At 48.0% G+C, this 15,624-nt stretch overlaps 1 protein-coding gene across 3 annotated transcripts in view; it reads left to right on the forward strand.

Moving 5' to 3' along the window:
• The window catches only part of LOC137755449 (2',3'-cyclic-nucleotide 3'-phosphodiesterase), a 35,846-nt gene that overhangs the window by 567 nt on the left and 19,655 nt on the right, over positions 1-15,624 (forward strand). For 2 of the 3 annotated variants that reach the window (XM_068531607.1, XM_068531609.1), the window contains exons 2-8: positions 1,637-1,768; positions 2,023-2,173; positions 2,815-2,876; positions 3,361-3,526; positions 4,846-5,070; positions 5,245-5,452; positions 10,953-11,039. In XM_068531607.1, the coding sequence (XP_068387708.1) occupies positions 1,637-1,768; positions 2,023-2,173; positions 2,815-2,876; positions 3,361-3,526; positions 4,846-5,070; positions 5,245-5,452; positions 10,953-11,039 (1,031 nt within the window). The remainder of the gene's footprint in view (positions 1-1,636; positions 1,769-2,022; positions 2,174-2,814; positions 2,877-3,360; positions 3,527-4,845; positions 5,071-5,244; positions 5,453-10,952; positions 11,040-15,624) is intronic. The other variant, XM_068531608.1, reaches the window with a different exon arrangement.

Here is a 15,624-nt window from a genome sequence, read left to right on the forward strand (position 1 = left end):
ATAAATCGGATTGAGTGCTATTTTAGGATACCAGGCATACTGCTGCTAAGTGGCAAGCTTATGGGGGAGGTGCTGTTATTACGCCATTTTGTAGATGAGGAAACTGATACAGAAGTTGAGTAACATGCCCAAGATCACTGAACTAACGAGTGGCAGAGGAAGGATTCAAACTCAGACACTCAGACTTCAGTGCTGAGGTGCTAACCACCATACTCTACTGTACTGTCTCCCAAATAAGCTTTTGGATGTTTTTATGACTGTTTCTTTCTTTCTTTCTTTTTTTCTTTTTTTTTTTTTAAAGATTGATTGATTGATTGTTTGCTATGTTGGGTCTTCGTTTCTGTGCGAGGGCTTTCTCTAGTTGCAGCAAGCGGGGGCCACTCTTCATCGCGGTGCGCGGGCCTCTCACTATCGCGGCCTCTCTTGTTGCGGAGCACAGGCTCCAGACGCTCAGGCTCAGTAGTTGTGGCTCACGGGCCCAGTTGCTCCGCGGCATGTGGGATCTTCCCAGACCAGGGCTCGAACCCGTGTTCCCTGCATTAGCAGGCAGATTCTCAACCACTGCGCCACCAGGGAAGCCCATGACTGTTTCTTTTATAACAAATAGCCCGCTTGTTACAAATGGAGTGGTAGGATAGCCCTGTAACCAGTCCTAAGGCGCCCCCTAAAGTCAAGCTTCTCAACTGCTACCTAGGGTCTTTTGGCCCTTTGGATCACCAACCACATCCTAAAACCAAATATAATTGATAGGGTGGGCCAACAGTTAAGTTCAGGGGCCCTGCCCCCGCGCATTCTCCTCTTTCTGGATCCTGTTTCATCCTGGAGAAGCTCAGGTAGTGAGAAAAGAACATCCCGAGGGCCTATAGCTTTAGGTGAGAAGTGGCCTTTTCTAGGAAAGAAAGTAGCTACTTCCTCTTCCTGGAAAAGTGTGAAGGTCTTAGACAGGGGTGCGTACAGTCTGATGCCTCAGGAAGGACAGTACACTGCAGACTATGGTAATGATCTCAAACAGGAGAAGAGAGGACATGAGAAGAGTGGAACAGGAGAAGGGTGGAAGCATTCTGCTGCCACGTTAGGGCCAAAATCACAGTTTCCATTTTCCCGGCATTTTCATCTTAATCCCCTGAAATAGTGATTCATTCTCAATAAGCTATGTAAAAAGAGAGGGCACGTGGAATGGATAACCAAGTTGCAGATTGTCTAAAATCCATTTTGTTAGCCTTCAGAACGCTTAGCCTTCGAGTAGTATTTTGAATGTGTTGTGCAGCCATTACAGGTTCATGGCTGAATTTTTGTGCACCAGACACCCTATGATTCTGAGTGGACTGGAGGCAATCCCAGACACTAGGAGAAATTCCAGATATCCACAGGGTAGTATATTCTCACATCTCAACCAGTGGTTTCCACAATAGCTTGTGATTTTACCTTGTTCCAGATGAGCCAGATGCGGATAACCTAGTTGACTGAGCAGAGATCAGTGGGGTGCTGCTTTTAGTCTGAAAAGATCCAAAGACCTGTTTGCTGGCCTGTGGAGTCCCCTTGAAACTCTGGCAGGAGGGTTTGGGCGGCTGTGTCCATTTCGGCTTCTTACCTCGCCCTGCCTGGTGCCTGTTGATCTGAGTGGTTTCTTCCTCAGGCTCTTCACCTTCAGAACGGAGATAAGAACTGCTTGGTTGCCCGTTCCAAGTGCTTCCTCAAGATGGGAGAGCTGGAGAAATCCCTGGCAGATGCTGAGGCTTCACTCCAGGGTGACCCGACTTTCTGCAAGGTGACCGTAAGGGTGGGAGGACTCACTCTTGCTTCATCACTGCCACTGCCTGCAGAAGCCTCTGATTAGTAATGGTTGAAGAACCAGCCAGACTGCCTGGAGTTTATTGCCGTTTCCCTTCATAGGTTACTTGCCTGGCTCTCTGCCCCTGTATCCCAACATTTATCCTCAACCCAGGGACCCTTCTGTTCCACCACACCTGAGTCCTAGAAGGCCTTGTCTGCTCTCCTTGATTTGCCTTCCTCTCCTTTCAGGGGATTTTACAAAAGGCGGAGACCCTGTACACCATGGGAGACTTTGAATTTGCCTTGGTGTTCTATCATCGAGGCTACAAGCTGAGGCCCGATCGGGAGTTCAAAGTTGGAATTCAGAAAGCCCAGGAAGCCATCAACAACTCAGTGGGAAGTGAGTGACCGTGAGGCCTATGCCCTTATCCAGGCGGCTCTTGGAATCCTTGGGTTTGGGGGAAGGCCTGAGGTACACTGGGTGAGCAGCGACCACTGGAAGGACTACAGAGAGTCCCAAGCTTGGATTTGGCTGCTCACGATTTCCTTGAGGATTAGGAACTGTCCACTGGGAAGACCAGTCCCCGATCCACCGTACTGAGCACTGCAGTGTCTGGTTCTCTCCAAAGCCAGATGAGAAGCACCATTTTACTCACCCCAAGACAGACGAGTAGGCCTCTTTTTGGCCTGGTGTCATAGGGTAGAGTGAGGTCCTGAGCCCAGGCTTCCCCGGTCCCTGGCTTCTTCCCTTACCTCATACGTACCAAGGGCTGGCTCTGCCCATCAGCTTAGTGGGGGTGGGGGTGGGTGGAGAGCTTGCCACTGTGTGTGGCAGAGTGTGGAAATGGAGAGCACCCCTGCCCAGGGCCTGCTGTGGCCTTAGGCTAGTGGGGGCTGCCTGGCTCCTAGGAGTGTTGAACCATTTGCTTGCTAGCCAGCCTCCACCATCCTCCTGCCAAAGGCAACTATTTCCACATAAAATGTGTGATAGATTGTGCCTGGGGGCCTAGCCGACCTGAGCCCCAGCTTTTGTCCTTGCAGGTCCCTCTTCTATTAAGCTGGAGAACAAAGGGGACCTGTCCTTCTTAAGCAAGCAGGCGGAGGTAAGGGCCCTGGCTGCTCTGACATCATCTCCTTCGGAAGGCAGAGGCCACACGTGCCTAAGGAGCACAGGAAGTTCAGCTCGGTGCTCTGTGATGACCTAGAGGGGTGGGATGGGGGCAGTGCTGGGAGGGGGGCCCAAGAGGGAGGGGATATAGGTATACATACCGCTGATTCACTTCGCTGTACTGCAGAAACTAACACCACACTGTAAAGCAACTATACTCCAATTAAAAAGAAACAAGTCTTAATGGCCCTCGTGCCTGGGAGTGATGAGCTCCTGGCCAGTGCGGGACGTCGTGAGATTCTGCCCCAGCTCCTGAGGGGTTTTGGGAGTGTAGCTGTTCCTGGACCAGACACACTCCATGGTTCTCAGCCCACGGAGGTCCTGGAGGGAGCGGTCTGGGATCACAGGCTCAGGGGACCTTGGTAGGGTGCTCCAGGCTCCTTTCTGAGGCTCTGCTGGGTATTGCTCCATTTTCCCAGAGCATGCAAGCCCAGCAGAAGCCTCATCCCGTGAGACAGCTCGTACACCATCCCAAGAGAGAGTCCAAGCGGAAGGGCTCGCTCAAGAGCGAGAAGATCATCCGACAGCTCCTGGGTGAGCTCTATGTGGACAAGGAGTATCTGGAGAAGCTCCTGTTGGATGAAGGTTTCAGACACTTTTTTTGCACCAGGGAACTCGGGGCAAAGGAACTCTGGGGTGGATGCTTAACGTATAAGCCAGAGGCAGAGCCTTTCAAAGGATATTTGCCGACCCGTTCCTCTGGAAAGGTTTTGCTACCATTCTCATTTTCCAGATGAGGAAACTGAGGCGTAGGGAGGTTAAGTAACTCAGTGACACGGCTCTCGGATTTGAATCCAAGAAGTCCAGTTTCTGAACCAGAGCTCTTAAGTGCTATGGTACCCTGGGAGGGAACGCCGAAGATTTACCACTGCGGTCCCCAAAGGGGTATCCCCTGAGCCTTCAGTCTGTACAGAGGGCAAAGGAATCCAGCTTGGAGGCGCTAGAAGGGGAATCCTAGGACCGTGGAACTATAATGTCCTAAAACCTCATCTGCTCTGATCCCTCCTTTTATCAGAGAGACCCCGAATGGGGAGTAACTTGTCCAAGGTGACGAGCAAGCTAGTGGTGGAGTTGACAGCAGAGCCCAGGCCTCCTAACCTCCAGTGCAGCACTCTTCCCACCACACCATGCTGGCAGGGAGAGGAAATAGGACGGAGCCTATTTCCTCATTAGACATTCATTATATGACTGTCTCATATAAACATGGGTGGTGGGAGTGTTGCCATTAGCTATTGAGCCTGAGCAGGGATCACCCTGGAAGCCATTGCCTTTTCTCCAGAACTGACTTCCCAAGGTCCTGTGTAGGATTCCCGGCAGGTTGCGTCCCAGGGGCAGGTTCACTGCTGGCACAACTCCTCTGTAACAGGCCTGGATGCTTCCCTCCCTGCAGAGGAGCTTCCATGGAGGGAAGAGGTGGCCGGAACATTACCCAAGTGGCCTTGCAGCTTTGCTCCCAGCTCTGACCTCTGGTTAGGCAGGTGGGCAGAGCTCGGGCATGCCCCTCCAGGTCCCAGCTTGCACTGGCACACTTGGCACCTGGGGACTCGCTTGTCACTGGCAACCTGGACCAGGTTGTGCATTTCTACTTTGTCTTCTCTGAGGACACAGCTTGAAATAAGGGAGCCCCGAGGGCTGGGAGCTTTTTAGAAAGCTATCCACCGGCTGCTGCTTCTGCTAGCTCCTCATGTCTTGCCGTAAGGGGCCTATGCCCGAAGCCCTGTGCCATGGGAGTGCTTGAAAAGGGGGGCTCTGGCCTCGTCTGGACCCAGTTAGAGCCACTCTCCCATGCATGTGCTCTTGCTTTCATTACTGTCCCCCAATTCCAGGGAGAGGTCCCCACAGGGAGACCCTTAGCCAAGAGGAGGTGACTCCCCTTAGACGCCTCCCCACACCCTTGCCCACAGACCTGATCAGAGGCACCATCAAGCGCGGCCTGACCGTGGAGGACCTCATCATGACGGGCATCAACTACCTGGACACACGCAGTGACTTTTGGAGGCAGCAAAAGCCCATCTATGCCAGGGAGCGGGACCGGAAACTGACGCAAGAGAAGTGGCTGCGGGACCGCAAACGCCGGCCCTCGCAGACGGCCCGCTACATCCTCAAGAGCCTGGAGGACATTGACATGTGTGGGTGGAGTTCTCAGAAGGGCGGGCCTGTGGCCAGGTGGGGACAGAGCCGCATGGCAGCCGGAGCCCCTGGCTTCGCTGGCCTGTGGATGGAATCTGGAGGGGGAAGTGGGCTCCCCTGTCAGCCAGGGGGGGCGCTGCTCCCCACTCCATATCCCCTCTCTCCCCTCCCAGTGCTGACCAGCGGCAGTGCTGAAGGCAGCCTTCAGAAAGCTGAGAAAGTGCTGAAGAAGGTGCTGGAATGGAACAAAGAGGAGGTGCCCAACAAGGACGAACTGGTCGGAAACTTGCACAGCTGCATAGGGAATGCCCAGATCGAGCTGGGGCAGATGGTGGCAGCCCTGCAGAGCCACAGGAAGGACCTGGAGATCGCCAAGGAATAGTGAGTGCCTGCAGGGGCTTGGAAGGCCAAGCGGCCGAGGCCTGGGGCGGGGGCTACGTCTCGGCCTTTTGCCAGGGCTGCTGGTGGCTGAGCTCCCCCTTTCTGCCCTGCGTGCCTGAGGTGGATTCCCCCAGAGGGAGGAGCCACCTTCCCAGGACAAGGGCATACCTAGACTGTCAGCTTTTTTTGCCACAAGAGGAAGGTAGTGGCCCCAAACTCCAAAAAGCTCCCAGTGGTTTGGCTCTTAGGGATATTTTTATTTTTATGTCATCTCCACAAGCATTCATCAACTCCAGACATGCCACTCCAGACAGTGGCCAGACACAAGGCTCATTTCCCTGCAGAGATAAAACAAAAAGTGACACAGCTAATAAATCGCAACTGTGCTAAGTGTCATAAGGAAAAAGTACAGGACCCGGTGCTACGAAAAGTGTATTCCAGGAGGACTTGACTGGGTGTTGGGGACACCTTGGCCTGTGGGAGGGCCCAGAGGTAGGCAGGAGGGAGCTTAAGGCCGAGAGGAGGCTGGACCAAGCAGGTAGGGGTTGGATCAAGCAGGGTCTCGGAAACCATGGCACTGACTAAGAGCTTGGGCTTCGAAGTTGTACCTCCCAGCTGTGGGGCCCTAGGCAGGCACTTAACTAACCTCTTGCAGCCTGGGTCTCCTCTGTCAAATGGACATAACAGTAGCCCTTACCCGATAGGGTGGAAGGGAGGGCGACATGCAGAAGTTCACATGAAGATCTCAGAACAGCGCTGCGTACCCGTGATGGCTCCTGTGTTGGTTCTCGGGAACCAACTCTTCCCGAGACTTGATGGCCCCTCTCAGGGGTGCCGTTGCTTTCTGGGCACCCTGGTTCTAACCTCTGGAGTCATTTGTGACCTTCTCTTGCCCGGTTCTACTCGCCCCACAGTTCTGAGCCTCTCTCAGTCTCCCATCCTCCCATTTTTTTTTTAACTTTTTAAAAACGTATTTAATTTATTTATTTTGGCCGCACTGGGTCTTAGTTGCAGCATGCGGGATCTCTTATTGTGGCACGCAGACTTCTTAGTTGTGGCATGCGGGATCTAGTTCCCCGACCAGGGATCGAACCCGGGCCCCCTGCATTGGGAGCACGGAGTCTTAGCCACTGGACCACCAGGGGAGTCCCTCCCATCCTCCCACTTCCTCTCAGGTCAGCCCTCACCTCTCCCTGCCTCGAGCTGCTCCCACACGTCACCTCCAGAGACATGCTGATTTTCACCTGTCGACTGTCCTTCCACTGCTGACACACAGGCCTTGGGCCCTCACTGGCTGCAGGTTAAAAGCAAATGCCTTCACTTGGCACTCAGGGCCCTCTCTGAACCCACTTCTTCACAGCCCTCCAATGTCAGTCCACCCTTCTGGGTCAAACTGGATCTCCTGAACACGCCTGCCACCTGTGTTCTCCCCCGCCACCTGTGTTCTCCCCCTTGCTCGTCCGAGTCCTACAAGCCGTCCGTCCATTCCCAGCTCATTTCTCACCTGCCCTCACCGTGCTGAGCAGGAATCTCGCATGTTGGCCATTCCAGGAGTAGAAAACAAGCAAACAACAACCAGCTTTGGAGACAGACCTGAATTTGATTCCTGCCTTTGGCACTTAGAAGCAGTGTGGATTCGATTCAGTTGCTGACCCTCTCAGTTTCCTCATCTCTAATGAAGGCATAATAATACCAACTCATGGGGATTTTGAGGATTAAATAAGTATATACAGTACTTTGGATCCAACTTTCTCCCATGCCCTAAAGACATAAATCTTTACTTCTTGCCTCCCTTCTGAGCTCCGGACCTGCATATGCAACAGAGTCCAAGGCATTTCCACTTGGATGTTCCACAGGAGCCCCAAATTTAACATGTCCAAAGTGGAACCCCTCATCTTCCTGCCAAATCTCTTGCTTCAGGGCCCCGTATCCGTGAAGATGGCACTGGTGGCCACTCAGTCCCCGGGAAGGAGCCAAGGTGGCTTCCCAGACACCTCCCTCCCCTCACCACTCACGCCAGCCCGCCGTGGCCCATCCACACCTCCTCCTGCCATCGAGAGAACATTCCCTTCTCTCTTTCCCTCCCACAGCTCAGTCCAGACCTTCCTCACTTCTTGCCTGTTTCCTCCGACCTGGGTTTCCTGCCGCCCAGCTGGCCCTTCTGTGCAAAACAAAGCCAGTGGTTGGGAGACAGTTCCAGCACCCGGTTCTGCTCAGCTCAGACCGTCCTTCCTGACCTGACTTATCCTGACCTCGGTTGACCAGGCTCTCTCCGGGCCCTTGGGCATCCTGAGCCCTGGCCACCACCTCTTGGCTCTGCTTCTGTTCAGCCTTCTCTTTTGCCAGCCCTTTCTTCATCAGCTCCCTCCTCCCCATCCTTCAAATTGTAAAGAAGTGTTTTTTTCTTGGGGAAAGCCCACCATGCGCCCCAGAGTGACCTAGCAGCCCTCCTCTGTGCTCCCTCTCCACACGCCATACGTTTCTCACCTGCCCTGTAGACCTTTCTCTTCCCAGTATCTGCCACGTAATGGGCATGTGATGCATGTGCGCTAAGTGGCTGATTAAGCAAACAGAGGTGTTCCTTAAACAAGCTTAGTTCCTTTGCAACATCCACAAACGGGCCTCCAGTCTTTTTTTTTTTTTCCTTGGCTGCGCTGGGTCTTAGTTGCGGCGTGTGAGATCTTTTTAGTTGCGGCATGCATGTGGGATCTAGTTCCCCGACCAGGGATCGAACCCAGGTCCCCTGCATTGGGAGCACTGGAGTCTTACCTGCTGGACCACCAGGGAAGTCCCCGGGCCTCCAGTCTCACCCATGAGTCTTAACCTGTGTGCCCCACGGGTGTCCTCAGTGGAATCAGCCCTTCCCCCACCTCCAAAGCCCACCATCCTTCCAGGCGCAGCTCAAATCCCGACTTGTCTGAGCAGCTTCTTCAGTGACCCCAGCCCTCAATTCCTTTCTCTGATTACTCTGTGGATGACCTGATGGCAGGCTTTCTCAGTCCCATTACTGTCAAAGATAACACTACACATTATTGTTACGAACAAATTAACATATTTCAACTTGTCTGTTCGCACCGGAAAAGAGCACCCACTCTGGAAGGGGAGGCTGACATCAGAGCAGCAGACACGGCCGAGGAGCCGAAGAGAGGAGGGAAGGAAAAGATAGGACAAGGGGGTGGCTCCCTAAGCAGAGGGACAGGGCGGGGGTGGAGGGCTGGGGGAACGGCAGCTCGTGTGCTGGGCAGGGGGGCCAGGACCTGTGGGGCGTGGGAGGACGGGAGGCCGCGCTGAGGAGGGAGGACCGTAGCCGGAAGTAGTGAGGGCCGATGAGGGCTTTGTTTTCACACCAGTCCGCAGCCTTGTGCTTGACCCAGAGCTGTGTGGTGCTAACGTCTCCCCCCAGCCCCCAACACCACACTCCCCGCATTGAGATGTGTCCCCCGGCCCCTTTTCAATGTATTTACCTACATATTTATGTACATGTGCACATACATAGGATTTTTAAAACAGAAGTGACTCACTTCTGTGGTTTTTTAAAAAAGAACGTGCCTTGGAAAGGAATGTCTCATTCTTCGAATGGCTTCCTAGAAAGGTATTTCAGCACCCACAGTATGTACGCAGGTAACTGCATCCCTGCGGACAGACACTGAGGCAGCTCCCTTTTGCCAGCACACAGAGCTTCGGTGAGACTGCAGACAGATGTGGGTATGTCTGCGGGTAGAGGGATGGCTTGGTCAGGTTTGCATTTAAAAGGCAGCGCGGCCATGGTGGGGAGAGTAAATCAGAGCAGAGTTTCCTGGAAGACAAGGAAGTCTGCCACTGTGGGCCAGGGGCTGAGGGGCGAAGGGAAGAAGGGGAGCTTGCCTGAGAAGGGAGGGAGTCGGGGCTGGCGGTGGGGGGGGGATGCTGGGGGAGGGGGCTGCGGTTGGGGGAGGGCTTTCTTGGTTTATTTGTTGGGAAGGAGGTATTTTTTAACAGATCAGAATGTTCATATGGTAATACGGTAATAGTAAAGAACCAGTGTAGGGGGGAGCGATTGCCTTTTCTTTACGGAAATATCTTTTTTTTTAAGGTATAAATTTTTTTCCTGAAGTATAGTTGATTTACAATGTTGTGTTAATTTCTGCTGTACAGCAAAGTGATTCGGTTATAAATATATATACATTCTTTTTCATATTCTTTTCCACTTGATTTATCATAGGATATTGAAAATAGTTCCCTGTGCTATACAGTAGGACCTTGTTGTTTATCCATTCTATACATAATAGTTTCATCTGTTAACCCCAAACTCCCCCTCCATCCCTCCCCCACCTCTATTTATGGAAATATATTCATCGCTTTTCTGATGACACGTGAATACTGAAAAAAAAATGTAGATTATATGGATAAATTAAAAGTTTCCTTCATACTCTCATTTCCCTTGGGTAATCACTGTTAATAGTTAGATTTACATTCTCTATTTCTTTTTAAAATGCCTGCTTTTTAATTTATTTACTTATTTTTTGGTGGTTTAAAACAACACATTTATTCTCTTATAGTTCTGGGGGTTAGCTGTCTGAAGGCAGTTTCACTGGCCACAATCAGGTGTTGGTAGGGCCACGCTCCTTCCAGAGACTGGGGAGAATCTGTTTCCTTGCCTTTTCCAGCTTCTAGAGCTGCAGTTATTGCACTCCTGGGCTCGTGGCCCCTTCCTCCATCGTCAGAGCTTTGAGCACAGCTTCTGCTTCAGGCCCGCACATTCACTTTTTTTTTTTTAAAGAAATTCACGTTCTTTTATTTATTTATTTATTTATTTATTTATTTATTTATTTATTTATGACTGTGTTGAGTCTTCGTTTCTGTGCGAGGGCTTTCTCCAGTTGCGGCAAGCGGGGGACCACTCTTCATCGCGGTGCGCGGGCCTCTCACCATCGCGGCCTCTCTTGTTGCGGAGCACAGGCTCCAGACGCGCAGGCTCAGTAATTGTGGCTCACGGGCCCAGTTGCTCCGTGGCATGTGGGATCTTCCCAGACCAGGGCTCGAACCCGTGTCCCCTGCATTGGCAGGCAGATTCTCAACCACTGCGACACCAGGGAAGCCCCGCACATTCACTTTTAACACTAATGGGGCAACGGACGTTGTATGTGCTCCCATAATCTGACTTTTTAACTTAATATATCAGGGACTTTTTTCATACACAAAAAATTGCACTGATTGCATTCAGATTGTTTCCACTGTTTATTACTACAAACAACACCCTATTGAGTGTCCTTGTCACATTATATTCTGGAGGTGAATTCCTAGAAGGGGAGTTGCTGGACCAAAGGGATATCTTTGCAACTGTTGCCTGTTTGCCCTCTGGAAAAGTCCCGATAATGTCCATTCCCGGCCACAGGGCTCAAGAGGGCCTGGGTACCGCAGCCTTGCCAGCCTGGGCATCGTCCCTCCAACTGGCCTGTCTTTGCCTTCTTTACAGTTTCCATAGTGCCTAGAATGGCCTTGTCTTGCTTCTTCCCCACAGTGATCTTCCTGATGCCAAGTCCAGGGCCCTGGACAACATTGGCAGGGTTTTTGCCAGAGTTGGGAAATTCCAGCAAGCCGTTGACACGTGAGTGACCCGGGACTGTCCCCTCCCTACTCTGGGGCCAGGACATCCCACCCTCCCACTGGACTCCCAGACTGGGGCAGGATGTCAGGCAAAGAGGCATCAGAAGACCCGAGTTTGGCTCCTGGCTGTGCTAAGCAACCAGGGGCAAGCCACTTTGTAAACTCTGTGGCTCATCAGTTAAATTAATTAATAGAATAGAATCAGCATTTTCTCCAAATTTCCCAGTGACAGGAGTCACCGAGGACACTTGTTAGGCGTATGAATGACTGGGCCTCTCCCCTGGAAATCCTCATTCTACAGGTCTGGGTTAGAGCTCAGGAATCTGACTTGTTCAAGGACTCCAGGTAACCCTTACTTTGGGCAAGTTCAGGACCAGGTGGACCATTGACTTCTGGGAGCTCTTCAGAGGTTATTCTGTCACTCTGTGCAGTCACGTGGGGTCACTGGGAATGAAGTCTGAGCTCTCCAGAGGGCTTAACTGCTGGACTTTTGATGTCCAGCCCTGGGGCTGGTGACCTGCTCCAGTGGGGTGACTCAGCCCCAGGGAGGCTCGGGGGCGGGCTTGACCGCACAGAGAGAAATTGTCCTTCAGGCCTTTGTTGCTTGACTAGAATAGACTTGATCACCAGAGCCTTCTGTTCTACGTCGTATGGTTTCCCGAATGGCGCCTGGTGTCTAGGTGCCAAAAGACAGAGGCCTGTGAGCGTTCACCTATCCATTTGTATCTTTTTTTTTTTTTTTTACATTAAAATACATATATTTCTTTTAAAATAAAAATTTAATACATGTCAATCCCAATCTCCCAATACATCACCCCCCACCCCCGCCGCTTTCCCCCCTTGGTGTCCATACGTTTGTTCTCTACATCTGTGTCTCAATTTCTGCCCTGCAAACCAGTTCATCTGTACCATTTTTTTAGGTTCCACATATATGCGTTAATATACGATATTTGTTTTTCTCTTTCTGACTTACTTCACTCTGTATGACAGTCTCTAGACCCACCCACGTCTCTACAAATGACCCAATTTTGTTCCTTTTTATGGCTGAGTAATATTCCATTGTATATATGTACCACAACTTCTTTATCCATTTGTCTGTCGATGGGCATGTAGGTTGCTTCCATGACTTGGCTATTGTAAATAGTGCAGCAATGAGCATTGGGGTGCATGTGTCTTTTTTTTTTGAATGTCATCTTATATGTATTTGAATACAAACATATATAAACATTTATAAAATATAACATATTATATAATATAAAATGCATCACCTGGATGACTAACATTTAAGTTGTTGATGTCACAAATCAATGTGGCATTATGTATTAATGCTTTTATTTCTGTAGTATACATTCATAAATGTAGGATTGTTGGGTCAGATGGTATATACATTAAAATATTGATTTCTTTAACCAGATTACTTTTATCTACAATGCAAGCAAATATTCTTTAAATTATGTTCTTTTTTTTTTTTTTTTAATGTCTGAAACATTTATATTAACATATTTCCATACATATTTCCATACAAATACAAATATAAGATTTTTAGAAATTTCATGTAATGTCCGAAACATTTATATTAACATATTTCCATACAAATAACCCAATGAAAGTTTAGTATTAGTTGTTTTGTTTGTTTTTTTATACTGCAGGTTCTTATTAGGCATCAATTTTATACACATCGCTGTATACATGTCAATCCCAATCGCCCAATTCAGCACACCACCATCCCCACCTCACCACAGTTTTCCCCCCTTGGTGTCCATATGTCCATTCTCTACATCTGTGTCTCAACTTCTGCCCTGCAAACTGGCTCATCTGTACCATTTTTCTAGGTTCCACATACATGCATTAATATACGATATTTGTTTTTCTCTTTCTGACTTACTTCACTCTGTATGACAGTCTCTAGATCCATCCACGTCTCAACAAATGACTCAATTTCGTTCCTTTTTATGGCTGAGTAATATTCCATTGTATATATGTACCACAACTTCTTTATCCATTCGTCTGCTGATGGGCATTTAGGTTGCTTCCATGACCTGGCTATTGTAAACAGTGCTGCAATGAACATTCGGGTGCGTGTGTCTTTTTGAATTACGGTTTTCTCTGGGTATATGCCCAGTAGTGGGATTGCTGGGTCATATGGTAATTCTATTTTTAGTTTTTTAAGGAACCTCCACATTGTTCTCCATAGTGGCTGTATCAATTTACATTCCCACCAGCAGTGCAAGAGGGTTCCCTTTTCTCCACACCCTCTCCAGCATTTGTTGTTTGTAGATTTTCTGATGATGCCCATTCTAACTGGTGTGAGAGGTGATACCTCATTGTAGTTTTGATTTGCATTTCTCTAATAATTAGTGATGTTGAGCAGCTTTTCATGTGCTTCTTGGCCATCTGTATGTCTTCTTTGGAGAAATGTCTATTTAGGTCTTCTGCCCATTTTTGGATTGGGTTGTTTGCTTTTTTAATATTGAGTGCATGAGCTGTTTAAATATTTTGGAGATTAATCCTTTGTCCGTTGATTTGTTTGCAAATATTTTCTCCCATTTTGAGGGTTGTCTTTTCTTCTTGTTTATGGTTTCCTTTGCTGTGCAAAAGCTTTGAAGTTTCATTAGGTCCCATTTGTTTATTTTCGTTTTTATTTCCATTACTCCAGGAGGTGGATCAAAAAAGATCTTGCTGTGATTTATGTCAAAGAGTGTTCTTCCTATGTTTTCCTCTAAGAGTTTTATAGTGTCGGGTCTTACATTTAGGTCTCTAATCCATTTTGAGTTTATTTTTGTGTATGGTGTTAGGGAGTGTTCTAATTTCATTCTTTTACATGTAGCTGTCCAGTTTTCCCAGCACCACTTATTGAAGAGACTGTCTTTTCTCCATTGTATATCCTTGCCTCCTTTGTCATAGATTAGTTGACCATAGGTGCATGGGTTTATCTCTGGGCTTTCTATCTTGTTCCATTAATCTATATTTCTGTTTTTGTGCCAGTACCATATTGTCTTGATTACTGTAGCTTTGTAGTATAGTCTGAAATCAGGGAGTCTGATTCCTCCAGCTTCGTTTTTTTCTCTCAAGACTGCTTTGGCTATTTGGGCTCTTTTGTGTCTCCATACAAATTTTAAGATTTTTTGTTCTAGTTCTGTAAAAAATGCCATTGGTAATTTGATAGGGATTGCATTGAATCTGTAGATTGCTTTGGGTAGTATAGTCATGTTCACAATATTGATTCTTCCAGCCCAACAACATGGTATATCTCTCCATCTGTTGGTATCATCTTTAATTTCTTTCATCAGTGTCTTATAGTTTTCTGCATACAGGTCTTTTGTCTCCCTAGGTAGGTTTATTCCTAGATATTTTATTCTTTTTGTTGTAATGGTAAATGGGGGTGTTTCCTTAATTTCTCTTTCAGATTTTTCATCATTAGTGTATAGGAATGCAAGAGATTTCTGTGCATTAATTTTGTATCCTGCAACTTTACCAAACTCATTGATTAGCTCTAGTAGTTTTCTGGTGGCATCTTTAGGATTCTCTATGTATAGTATCATGTCATCTGCAAACAGTGACAGTTTTACTTCTTCTTTTCCAATTTGTATTCCTTTTATTTCTTTTTCTTCTCTGATTGCCGTGGCTAGGACTTCCAAAACTATGTTGAATAATAGTGGTGAGAGTGGACATCCTTGTCTTGTTCCTGATCTTAGAGGAAATGGTTTCAATTTTTCACCGTTGAGAATGATGTTTGCTGTGGGTTTGTTGTATATGGCCTTTATTATGTTGAGGTAGGTTCCCTCTATGCCCACTCTCTGGAGACTTTTTATCATAAATGGGTGTTGCATTTTGTCAAAAGCTTTTTCTGCATCTATTGAGATGATCATGTAGTTTTTATTCTTCAATTTGTTAATATGGTGTATCACATTGATTGATTTGCATATATTGAAGAATCCTTGCATCCCTGGGATAAATCAAGGTGTATGATCCCTTTAATGTGTTGTTGGATTCTGTTTGCTAGTATTTTGTTGAGGATTTTTGCATCTATATTCATCAGTGATATTGGTCTGTAATTTTCTTTTTTTGTAGTGTCTCTGTCTGGTTTTGGTATCAGGGTGATGGCGGCCTCATAGAATGAGTTTGGGAGTGTTCCTTCCTCTGCAATTTTTTGGAAGAGTTTGAGAAGGATGGGTGTTAGCTCTTCTCTAAATGTTTGATAGAATTCACCTGTGAAGCCATCTGGTCTTGGACTTCTGTTTGTTGGAAGATTTTTAAATCACAGTTTCAATTTCATTCCTTGTGATTAGTCTGTTCATATTTTGTATTTCTTCCTGGTTCAGTCTTGGAAGTTTATACCTTTCTAAGAATTTGTCCATTTCTTCCAGGTTGTCCATTTTATTGGCCTGGAGTTGCTTGTAGTAGTCTCTTAGGATACTTTGTATTTCTGCGGTGTCTCTTGTAACGTCTCCTTTTTCATTTCTAATTTTATTGATTTGAGTCCTCTCCCTTTTTTTCTTGATGAGTCTAGCTAATCGTTTATCAATTTTGTTTATCTTCTCAAAGAACCAGCTTTTAGTTTTATTGATCTTTGCTATTGTTTTCTT

Source organism: Eschrichtius robustus, chromosome 20, assembly GCF_028021215.1.
Source record: "Eschrichtius robustus isolate mEscRob2 chromosome 20, mEscRob2.pri, whole genome shotgun sequence".
NCBI lineage: Eukaryota > Metazoa > Chordata > Mammalia > Artiodactyla > Eschrichtiidae > Eschrichtius > Eschrichtius robustus.